This window comes from Hippopotamus amphibius, chromosome 2, assembly GCF_030028045.1.
Source record: "Hippopotamus amphibius kiboko isolate mHipAmp2 chromosome 2, mHipAmp2.hap2, whole genome shotgun sequence".
NCBI lineage: Eukaryota > Metazoa > Chordata > Mammalia > Artiodactyla > Hippopotamidae > Hippopotamus > Hippopotamus amphibius.
The window spans coordinates 224,257,680-224,270,499 of record NC_080187.1 but is presented as its reverse complement, the minus strand read 5'-3'; the positions used below and the strand labels follow the sequence as shown (position 1 = coordinate 224,270,499).

The 12,820-nt window shown below is 39.1% G+C and overlaps 1 protein-coding gene and 1 pseudogene across 1 annotated transcript; one reads left to right on the top strand and one right to left on the bottom strand.

Moving 5' to 3' along the window:
- Positions 1–457: 457 nt before the first annotated feature.
- LOC130847458 (U1 spliceosomal RNA) lies at positions 458–606 on the bottom strand (annotated as a pseudogene).
- A 7,429-nt stretch (positions 607–8,035) lies between these two features.
- On the top strand, positions 8,036–9,055 carry LOC130844724 (immunoglobulin-binding protein 1-like). Its single transcript, XM_057720808.1, has one exon. The coding sequence runs from the start codon at positions 8,036–8,038 to the stop codon at positions 9,053–9,055; it is 1,020 nt and encodes a 339-aa protein (XP_057576791.1).
- Positions 9,056–12,820: the final 3,765 nt, after the last annotated feature.

The window sequence follows — 12,820 nt, the reverse complement described above, 5'->3', positions numbered from 1 at the left end:
AATCGAAGAAACAGGAGGCAAATCAGATAAAACAAAACATCAACTAAACTAAGGAAGGGCAGGGTGTCAATATAAAGAAGCCTCCTGACAAGCCAGAAAAGAAAAAAAGAAGGTTACTAATAATAAGAATAGTGGTTTTAAAAGTGAGCAAGTCATTGATGACATCTGAATAGGTAAGTAAAGGGGGAAGAAGGGAAGAAGTAGGAAGATTTTAAGGGAGTAAAACAGTAAGAGTAGATGCAGCAAATAGAATATAAAGTCTAAAGATGAAAATAGAAAAGATTATAATTTAAGAACATCACAGGAAAGATAGAAAGTTTTCGAATTTGTTGTTTATAAGAGTTTTGAACATACTAGTTGGCTGAGAAGAAGGAATGAGTTTATGAGAATGACTGAAAATTCAAAAGAAAAAGGATTATTAATGAAACAATATTTGGTATACAAGAAGTGACTGGATGACTAAAAGCAGAGCAAGGCAATTACTTTTTTTTTTTTTTTGGGGGGGGGGAAACTCGCAGGGGTCAGCACATCTGGAGTGCAATGGATAAGCCTCGCCCTGGGAAAACCACCTTCGTGATCATGGTATCTCCCCTGCCAGGTAAGTATGGCAATTACTTTTATAAATGAAGAGAGGTGCTTCCTTAATATAGAAGTAGAGAATGAGTGAAGAAAAATTTTCAAAATGTAAGGAATAGAAATTGAGAACTTTCACATCAAGTGGCCTGAATATTCTCAAAAATGTTAAATATAAAGTCCTCTTCTGGATCCTGCTTAAGGAGGCTGAAAAGGTTTTAAAACTGTTGCTATAATGAATAGTAAGAGATGAATAAAATGATTTTTAAATATAAAAGGAAAGAGTGGATATTATGAAGTATGACTCAGCAGTAACCAAAAAGCAGCACAATTACACAGCTTTCTTCAGTAATGTTGAGCAGACTGCCTATAAAATGGGAGAAAGAGTGAGAGTGATCCAGAACAGCATGTTACCGCAGCACTGAGTATCAGTGTGAGTATCAGTGGAGAAACCTACTAAACATCCAGATCAGATAGAAAACAGAAAACCGGAAGGAGGATGATTAAGACACAAATACAATGGCGCTCAGTGAATAGAGGGAATACAAAAAAGAGAAGTTTCTGTAAGTGGAACTAAGAGTGTGAAGTTACTGGGAAAGAAGAAGGCTGTGATCACAGAGAGCAATGTCAAATCTAAGATCTCAAAAGGGGAGTTATTCAAGTAACGAAGGCTGAAGACTACAGATGAAGGAAATAACTGATGACTGATCAACTGTCAGTTCAACAATAAACCTTTTATCCTGTTTACTTACTATGTGCCAAATTAAAATGTACAAGACACAGTTTCTTTCCCGATTACCATGAATATTGCAGATATTGAGGGGCATAACAAGAAATTATGTAAAAAGAAATGCTATGAGTCATCCCAGCTTCCCTAAGACATAATTTCTGGTCCACAATAAAGCCTCCATGAATCTTGAAGAAATTAAATAATACAAGTTATTGTGCTAGGCACAGGAAATGCCAAATAAATTAAGTCATGGTCTTAGGCACAGGAAAGGGACTATACAAGTTCAAGGAGAGAACTTTTCGTTACAGATTGAAAATATCAGTACTTTCATGCTCAATATTTGTAAAATTTCTTACTACATTTTTACTTTCTTTCTTGGATTCCAGAACACTACACTCTAATTTTTATTCCCTTCTTCAGTCTCAGATTAGGCTTTACTCAGGCATTTTATCTAATTTTGTTACCTCCCCACTTAGCCTAAAAGTAAATATCCCCCAGTTTTTAATCTTAGAACCTATTTCTCAACTTTACATTTTTACAAATTCTCTCTGGTTATTATTTCAAGTATCGTATGTCTACAGTCATTTCTATTTGGTTGACATCTAAATTTGCCTGTCTATCTAACTGTGAGCTCCAGAATAAACCTTCAAATATCTCCAGAGAGACAGCTCACTAACCACTCAAGTGTTAACTAAAACCAAATTTTACTTATTAAAAAATTTAACTATTTAAGAAAGAAAAAAAAGTTGTTCTTCTTGTATTCTTTATACTGATTAATATCAGGCTAATTGGTCCATTGTCAACTTAAGCTGTACGTGGAAATGAAAAGGCAGAGGCGAAATTTACATTATTCTTTTGCCCATTGAAATTTTCCCAAGGATAAATAAGACTCTCATTTTTAAAGTATTTTAATCCTCTATTCAGCTAATCAACTGTTCTCCTTTTAACATAATAATATTGACTTATAGAAATGGTAATCACACCATATCATACATTTCTATAATAGTGTTTCTCAACCTTTAGTGTGCACAGGAATTTCAATAACACCAATGACTAATACAGTATTTACTGAATGCTTACTTATGCTAGGCACTATAATAAGTAAGAACTTTGTACAGTTATTTCATTTAAGCATCACAAAGGTAAAATTATTCTCATGTAAGCCTGTTAAAATGGAGATTTAAGTTTTTTTTGATGCGTGTAGGCATAAGATTCACTGTTTTATAGAATCTCTTTAATGTGCCACTGATTTTCAGTTCCTGTTATTACTATGTTAATTCATGACCCAACTCCCTCTGTATATATTTCTACTTTTCTTTACAATTGCAATCCTTCCCCACTGCTAAAATCCTTTACTCTCTGATGAAAAAGTTTTTGTCAGCTCCTTTAGTTCACCAGAATAGAACTTTAGCAACACATAGTCATGCTATTTCCAAATAAACTCAACTAGTTAAGTTATTATACAATGGATAATGCAAAACTGTCCATGTATTCTTACACATTTAAAAACTCTGGTCTTTTAATTTAAAAATAGTTTATTTGTGATATTGGTTGCATTATAACTACAGTATGTTCTCAATTCTGAGAAAATCCTTCTAAATCATTCTGAATATAGAGGCAACCAATTTTAAACTAGTAGAGACCCATTGAGTTAAATAAAATCAACAACCCCAAAATATCAGTAGCTTAATATATTAAGAGTTTCTTTCTCCTTCTCATATCAGAGTTAATAGACATACACATGAAACATGACATAGTCAACTGCATGTTGGGGGCAGCGTACAGTAATCTGCTTCACATGGTCACTTGGGGACCCAGGGGCCTTCCAACAAGTTGTTCAGCCTTCTTCTAGGAGTCTCTTTTTATAAAAGCAGTATATGTATTGAATTCTTTAAATGCGTCCCTAAAGCCCTCAGACTCTATTTCCATTTCATATGAAGTACTGATTTCATTTTTCTGAAAAAGAAAATCACTGACTCTAAATAAAATAGAAACGCTTTAATAGAAAACCTCTTTATAGAATAACTTCTCAGCATGCAAATACGGTAAACATAGGCATAAATGTATAAAACTATAGTCTAACTTTTGATAGTAATTCACTTGTAAGAGATAAAAGAGGGCTATAATCTATAGCGCAAAAACTTGCACACCTTGCAGGAAAGAAACAATACTTTATTTCACCATACCACAGAGGCCAAAAATAATTAACTGTATAAAATATGATCACACTTATTAATGCCTCAAATGTCCTAACTTTGTAAATCCTACGAGGCTAGTAAAGTCTAATATGAATGTCCAGATAGCACAGCAATACTTTAACTCACATGGTCCATTTAAGGTGAGCTAGATGCTTGGGTACAGAAGGTCAATTAAAGATGAGTTAGGAAATATTTTTCCAGCCTCATGAATTAGGACAGACCTGCCGGGATCAACTCGGCGACTCGAGGTGAGTGACGGGTGCCGCAAGCTTGAAGAAGACACAGACACAGACTGAAGAGAAAGATGGGACCGGGGGACTCAAGACCTCTAGGATCAAGAGCCTCGCTGATTGATCCCATGTTGCTTTTATTGAGTTCTCGGCATAGCCTAAGGGTCTAACACTCCCAGGTTAATCCCATAAACAATCAAAGGCCTCACATGACTGGGGGCAATGATCTTTGTTTGCCTCCTGGGTCCTGATTTGAGCTGGGCGTGGAGAGCAAAGCAGCCCTGGGGGCAGGAGACCTCTCTCAAAAGGATTAAGGGTCTGTGCCCCACCCGTGTTGGCCCCTGTGCGACTGTGCCTGTCTTAGGTTGTTCCTCCCTTGAGGAATCTTACCCGTCTCTGGCTAACCTGTCATCCTCCAGGGCCAAACACGGTGATATAAGGAAGGCTCTATGCACCACCCCTGTTGGCCCCTCTGCGGCTGTGCCTGTCTTAGGTTGTTCCTCCTCTGAGGAATCTTACCCGTCTTTGGCTAACCAGCCATCCCTCAGGACCAAACAGGGTGATATTAGTCTCCACGCCCCGCACCCTCAGCTCCTCCACTGCTCAAGCAGGACATTCTGAATCCCATCGCTCGGCCCACATACTTCAACATTTTCAATGTTTCAAAAAGGTTCCAGAATGTCTTCCCACACAGACCCAGTGCACTCTATTGCCATTTGGTTCCTAAAGCTTATTAAAATTATCCGACCTACTGGAGACCTTATAAAGTAAATGCAACTCTTGTGATTCAATTCATAGAAAACTATTCCTATAGGAGGGCTCAGTGTTTTCCACTAGACTTTTGTCTTTTTGTAGTAGTTATTTCAAACAGCTTTTTCCTCACTCTGGTAAATAATCCAAAATCGATGAGAAATTGCATTTGGCAAACTAAACCATGGTTTTCTAATTAACAAGAGAGTTGGTCATAATGAAATGGGAAAACTCCAAACACTATATCTGAATTCTCTGAAAGAATTCTCTGAAAAAATCTGCCTATCCCTGGTTCCTGAGTAGATGTTAAGAGGACACTCCAGGCAAATACACATGTAATGGAATGTTAAAACCTAAGTCTTTCTGTTTCAATTTCAATTGAAACAAAAAATATGATACACATCAAATATAGAAATGAGTGCAAGACAGATGACCATATACTACATTTATAAAGAAAATGTCAGTAGCAACAATTCTTGGACTCCTCAAGCAAATCAGAAATAATAAATTGGGTCAAGGTATGGAGAGAGTAGATTTCTGACAAGACCCATTGGTAGAAATCCCCAGCCTCCCCCAAGAGGGATAGGATAAGTGTGGAAGGTCCTAACTCTTCTGTCTAAAACCTTAGAATGGGCATTTCCATCGCACTACTCCCAGATCATAGAGTTTCAATTCCCTAAAGTTTGAAGTTACACAGAATGTCTCAGGGTCTTAAAGGGGCTTGCGGCAGCAGAATAAATATGACTCTGTTGGGACTGGACTTCATATCCAGAGACTGTCAGGTCCAAGGTGGTAAGTCATGCCAGAGAGATAAAAAGCAAGACTGGAGCCATTTTAAGTCCAAGTTTTAAGTCCAGGAGAAAAGGTAGGAAACACCAACAGCTTATTTGTAGGGTGGTCTACCAGAAGACCAGGGGCTAAAGGAAGAGCAGTAGATTGGGAAATGGATTGCACCACACATACCATGAGAGACAGAGCTGGACAAGTCCTCAGTGATGGAATCTTCAGGAAACACACACACACACACACACCCACCCATAAGAAAAAGAAATCAGCATGTAACATCCACCAGGCCCAAAAAGCTTAAAGTCAGCTTGTGATAACACCAGATATCTCCCAAGTAAGATACTTCTCTGTTCTATGTCATTTTCCCCCCTCTTCATCTATTTCCATTTGTTGAAATTAGAGAGTGGGAGAAGTGACATAAGAAGGGGGATGGGAAAAAAAAGAAACTGACCATATTATCTTCAGCTTTTTAGATCAAAGGATTCCATCTGCTACAGGTCTTAGGTAAGGAAGAGAGAAACTATTAACAGCTAGCTGGACCTTCCTGCAGAGGGAGATGGAGTTATAATCTTCATCAAAACAAAATATTTTTATACAGAATGAGATTTTTACTTAATGAGTTAGCACTGTGTTTGAAACTTAGAAGGACTAGAACCATCAGATTGTTGTTACCAGAGATGAACAAGAAATGTCTTGGGCCTGCCAAGATTTCATCAAAAGTCAAGAACACTGTCCCTCTGAATAAGTTTTCACGGACATAGAAGATAAAAATAAAATTATTCTTTGATTAAAAATGAATCATATAAACATCCAAGTGAAACAATATTTGTGATTAAAAAGAACTTGGCCCTCAATGACTTTGGGGACCCCCAGCTTTGATAAGTGGGCTAAACTACCTGTAAATCATGGATCATCTTCTTGTTTACAACACACAAAGTCCTCAAGCCAGATCCTGAGGCTACAATGTTCTTTGGTTATCAGTACTCCATCTTTTATTTTTTAACTTATTTTTAATGTTTTTATTTTATTTATTTATTTATTATTTATTTATTTATTTTAGCTGCATTGGGTCTTTGTTGCTGTGTGCAGGCTTTCTCTAGTTGCAGCGAGTGGCGTCTACTCTTCGTTGTGGCACATGGGCTTCTCAGTGAGGTGGCTTCTCTTGTTGCGGAGCATGGGCTCTAGGCACGTGGGCTTCAGTAGTTGTGGCACGTGGGCCCAGTAGTTGTGGCTCACAGGCTCTAGAGTGCAGGCTCAGTAGTTGTGGCACACGGGCTTAGTTCTTCCTCAGCATGTGGGATCTTCCCGGACCAGGGCTTGAACCCATGTCCCCTGCACTGGCAGGCGGATTCTTAACCACTGCACCAGCAGGGAAGCCCTCAGTATTCCATCTTGCTAATAGTAATAACATGTTAAGGAGAAAACCAATTTCTCCCCAAAGCATAAAGCATTTGACTAAAGCTTTTCAAATCTAGAGCAGGTAAGAGATAGCCACAATGCCTATGTTCTTAGGAGACGTCCGTAAGCCAGTCTTACTGGAACAACTGGGAAACAATATTCCAAAACTGTAGAACAACCACAAAAAGGGCCACTGAATAGATGAAACATTCCAGCCATGTCTGGTTCTGATGCTTGCTCTGTCTCTTCAAATTGTGTTTTTTGCCTTTTAATATGCCTTGAAATTTTTTCTTGACAGCCAAATATAAGGTACTAAATAAAAGAAAATGCTATAAAAAGGCCCTTCGTAATATGGTGGTGAGGTGTCTGTGGGAGGGAAAGCATTTTTTAGTCTTATGATTAAATCTCAGTCTTTCCGTGAGCCTCCTATGCCTCTGCACTTCACAGCCCGCCCCCAACCCCCCACCAACCTTAGTTGGGACAGGATAGCTAGAGGGTGCTGAAGCTGGGTATTTCCCTTCCCCCAGGTCAGTTAGGTTCTAGTTATCTAGTTTCCCTTGTTAAGCAGAACAGCATGCTCTGGGTATTTCAAAATGGTTCCTCCTCCAACCCCACCTCCTGCCAGAAGCCTGAGAGTATTTTTCTCCCATATTTACTGTGGGAACCTGATCAAGCTCCTGGAGGTAAATCTTGTGTGACACCCCCACCACCACCACCACTACTGTGACTGGGTCTAGTTTTTAAGCCTGAGCGTTGTCCTCCCTGAGCCACCAGCAATTCATCAATTACAGTTTTTCCTGAGATGGTTTCCATTCCCCAGGTCTCTACTCCCTGTACCTGCCTGCCTCTGCAGTCTTGGGGGTAGTGCTTGTCCTGTATCGGCCCTCTCTCAGGAGGTCCAAGAAGAGTTGTTGATTTTTTCGTCTGTTCAGTTTTTCACTTGTTTGTTAGAAAGAGTGGCAATTTCCAAGCTCCTTATATGTGATGCAGACCAGAAACTGGAAGTCTTAAAATAGATTTTAATCTCTTCCAGCATTAGACAAAAAACTTAGCTCCTCAAAACTGTTACTCTATAGTATCCTTCTCTTTGACTTAATAGCACTCCTCTCAAAGGTTACAATGAGAGTGAGGCAGGATGAATGCTCCTAGAATGTATTAGAAGGATGTCTTCTAAACCATAGTTTAGTGGAAGAGATATGGGCTTGAACAAAAGTCAGATGTTGCAACTTTCTTCATTTTAGTAAATTGATTAAACAGCAACAAATTAGGTTTTATTTGCTATGATCAGGTTCAGGGTACAAGTTCAAAGGCCTCAAAAACTGAGATTAAAAAGGAGCATACTGGCTTCCGGGTTCCTCCCTTCCCCCAAGATGGCAGCCGCCGAAAACGAGTTACTGCTGCCGCCGCTATCCAAGCTCTTCGAAACCTGCAAGCAGCTTCTGGACGAAGTGGAAGTGGCGATGGAACCCACCGGCTCCCGGATAATCCAAGATAACGTGTTCAAGGGACTGGACCCCCTGAAGAAGGCTGCCGAAATGCTATCGCAGCTCGACTTGTTCAGCCGAAAGGAAGATCTGGAAGAGACTGCTTCCACCAACCTGAAGTACCTGATGGTGCCAGCATTTCAAGGAGCATTTGCCACGAAACAAGTCAACCCCAGCAAGCGTCTAGATCATTTCCAGTGGGCTCGAGAACACTTTTTAAACGACTTAACTCAGTGCCAATACTATCATGTGGCAGAGTTTGAGCTGCCCAAAACCGAGACCAGCTCAGCTGAAAATAACACTGCTCATTCCTCCATGGCCCATCCCAGCCTCGTTGCTATGGCATCTCAGAGACAGGCTAAACTAGAGAGAGACAAGCAGAAGAAGGCGGTGGAGCATAGGTTGTCTGCACTGAAATCTGCTGTGGAAAGCAGTCAAGCAGATGATGAGTGTGTTCGTGAATATTACCTCCTTCACCTTCGAAGGTGGATTGGTATCAGCTTAGAAGAGATTGAGAGCATTGACCAGCAGATAAAGATCTTGAGAGAAAAAGACTCTTTAAAAGAGGCATCAACTTCTCACTCATCTCTTCAGCGCAAGCCTCCAATGAAACCGTTTGTTCTAACTCGGACCGTGGCCCAAGCCAAAGTATTTGGAGCTAGTTATCCAAGCCCGGCATCTATGACAGTGAATGACTGGTATGATCAGCATCGGAAATTTGGAACATTACCAGATCAGGGAATAGCCAAGACAACATCAGAGTTCAAAAGAGCAGCTCAGCAGCAAGATGATCGGGAACAAAAAGAGGAAGAGGATGATGAAGAAGCAGTCCACAGAGCTCCGAAGTGGGACGACTGGAAGGACACCCATCCTAGGGGCTATGGCAACCGACAGAACATGTGTTAGTCTCCCCACAACAAGACAGGACTACAGGGGCTTCCATCTGCCCCACCAAGGAAAGCTGTGCATTCTTCCTCACCCTGGGCTCCTGCTTCAGCCTTGTACAATGAAGGCAGAGACGCTTAATCTTGCTTTGCATTCAATAAAATGTCAAACAATTAAGTGTATATTTGTACCCTAGATAATGAGCCAGCAATCTTGTTTTGGCATTATCATCCTCATCATGGTTTATTCCAATTTTCTTAAGTCGAAAGAAAAGATTACTGAGAAATGGCTCTGTATAATCAATGGCTGTATGAATTTTCTTTAAAAAATAAAAGTCCCTTCATCCCAGCTTCCCCTTGGGACGAAGTGAGAGAGTAGCATAGACATATTTACACTACCAACTGTAAAATAGATAGCTAGTGGGAAGTTGCTGTACAACAAAGGGAGATCAACGCGATGATGGGTGATGCCTTAGAGGGCCGGGACAGGGAGGGTGGGGGGAGTCGCGGGAGGGAGGGGATATGGGGATATGTGTATAAATACAGCTGATTGACTTTGGTGTACCTCAAAAACTGGTACAAGAGTGTAAAGCAATTATATTCCAATAAAGAGCTTAAAAAAAAAAAAGTGAAGAGCTGCATGAGGCACCAATAGCCTTTCAATAAGATACAGTTTTTAACAGACCATATAAAATCCTTAGGTCTAAAACCTTAGGAAATTGTCACCATGTATAAAAAACAACAAATAAGGCAACAGGAAAGGTACCATAATCTATGGTTTAAGGAAACAACGAAGTATACTAAATATATCTTTTGAAATGGAATATTAAATTTAAACAAAAGACAAAAAATAAAAATAATAAAAGTCCCTTCTATCACACACACACATAAAAAATGGGCATACTGATCTCAGGATAACTTGTCATCAAAGTCTTCTATCTTCACCATATGTGTAAATGTAAATTCTTACTTCAAGAATACAAGAAACTACAAATTTTAGTCATTTATTTTCTAATAAATGGGCCAACATTCAAAAAGCAATCAGCTTAGGAAACTATGGTTTTTAACCCAATGTCTCCATGGCCATAAACAGTGTTCCAGTAGTCTTACAATTCTGAGGCCATCCTCCTAATCATTCTGAACAGAGAGGCAGCCAACTCCAAGCAAGCAGAAATTCACTAAGTTAATTACAGCATGTAAGGAAAATAGATAACAGAAGCAGAAATTCACTGTGATAATGACAAATGAGTTTGCAGTTCTCCCCACACCCACAAATAAGGAAGTGAGTCTCTTGTTAGCAGACATTATGCTATCAGATACAAGGAGAATAATAATACATTCAATGTGTGATAGCTGATTACAGGTAACCCAGTGCCTGAGAACAAGAAAATAACGGTCGCTCAGTGGTCGTGGCCACTGAGGAATTTCGTAGCAATACAAAATATCATTGTTCGCTTAGTTGCTATTATCCTTTGGGCTGTTGAGAAAATATTCTCTTATTAGTTTTCAGCTCATAAATAGCTTGTAAGATATCTGGTTTACAGATATCTTCCTTACTTACTAGCTAACTCTTTAGAATTACACCCTTAAGAATCCACGGTTTTTGGCTTAAGACAGTGACACTTAGCCAAGGCTTTACGTTAGATTCACCTGGGGAGTTTTTAAGCCTAAATATTCTCCAAGTTACATCCTCAGAGTTTCTGATTTAATTGGTTTGGGGTAGGGTCCAAAAAATATTTCTTTTTTAATAACAAACAAAGACTTGAAGTGGGGCTGATTTGGGCACATGCAGTCTTTATGTAGAAAGGTAGAATTATATCTTGTGCTGTGTATGTCAGAGTAAATAGAAGATGAAGTCCATAGGCACATTGTAGAGGTATAGAGGAGAAAGACACAACAAGACAAGGAAGACATTTAAACTGTTCTCTGCAATATTTTGCCTACAACCAATTCTGACTCATCATCATGGGTTTTTTTTCTTTTTTGCTTTTTTTTTTATTAATTATTTTTATTTATTATTTTTGGGGGGGTACACCAAGTTCAATCAACTGTTTTTATACACATATCCCCGTATTCCCTCCCTTGACTCCCCCCCTCGAGTCCCCCCCACCCTCCCCGCCCCAGTCCTCTAAGGCATCTTCCATCCTCGAGTTGGACTCCCTTTGTTATACAACAACTTCCCACTGACTATCTATTTTACAGTTGGTAGTATATATATGTCTGTGATACTCTCTCGCTTCGTCTCAGCTTCCCCTTCACCCCCCGCGCCCTCCCAAACCTCAAGTTCTCCAGTCCATTCTCTGTATCTGCATCCTTGTTCTTGTCACTGAGTTCATCAGTACCATTTTTAGATTCCGTATATGTGAGTTAGCATACAATATTTGTCTTTCTCTTTCTGACTTACTTCACTCTGTATGACAGACTCTAGGTCTATTCACCTCATTACATATAGCTCCATCTCATCCCTTTTTAGAGCTGAGTAATATTCCATTGTATACATATGTCACATCTTCTGTATCCATTCATTTGTTGATGGGCATTTAGGTTGCTTCCATGTCCTGGCTATTGTAAATAGTGCTGCAATAAACATTATGGTACACGTTTCTTTTGGGATTATGGTTTTCTTTGGGTATATGCCCAGGAGTGGGATTACTGGATCATATGGTAATTCTATTTGTAGTTTTTTAAGGAACCTCCAAATTGTTTTCCATAGTGGCTGTACCAACTTACATTCCCACCAACAGTGCAGGAGAGTTCCCTTTTCTCCACACCCTCTCCAACATTTGTGGTTTCCAGATTTTGTGATGATGGCCATTCTGATCGGTGTGAGGTGACACCTCATTGTGGCTTTGACTTGCATTTCTCTGATAATGAGTGATGTTGAGCATCTTTTCATGTGTTTGTTGGCCATCTGTATGTCTTCTTTGGAGAAATGTCTATAAACAAGACTAAAAGGCAACCCTCAGAATGGGAAAAAATAATTGCCTATGAAACAACGGACAAAGGATTAACCTCCAAAATATACAAGCAGCTCATGCAGCTTAATATCAAAAAAGCAAATAACCCAATTCACAAATGGGCAGAAGACCTAAATAGACATTTCTCCAAAGAAGACATCATGGTTTAATTAGAGTGCAAAAGCCTGATGAAGAGTAGACGGACTTGGAAAAGTTTGGCACAAGGTGAATTTCAGAAAACTTGTTCTGAAAGTCTGTTTGTCACAGTTGACTTCCTTCTGAGAAGTACTACAAAAAATGTTTGACAAGCATTGTCTTCACCATAGTCCTTAGCTCAGCAGGTATTTTCTCTACCTCAAATGGAGAAAATTTTCATGAAGACAAACAGTAACCCTACAAAGGTCACCCAGCATTCTCTGTCACTCCAACAGGGAAAATAATAAATTTAAGTAATGTCTTCTTTTCAAAGAAGACTAAGACACATTTCCAAGTAGAGGAAGGTGGAAGAATTACCACTCTCTCCTAAGTCACTCAAACCCACAGATTTAACAAAATGCAAAAGAGTTTATAGCAGACCCTACTTCTACATTTCAATTTCAAAAGCTATGGCACTAGAAAATAAAATGCAAAACCTTTTCAGAGAGCTATAAATATTTGTGGAGTAAAGATTTATTTTAAAAATATAGCAAAACTTCTACAACAAAAGGACAATACTAGCTTTCTAAAATATTACAATCAATTTTGTTCAAAAATCAGGGCCACTTAAAGACATAAGTTTTAAAGTAACAGAATTTTTCTTTTTGAAATCCAAAAGCAAAACTTTACTCCTC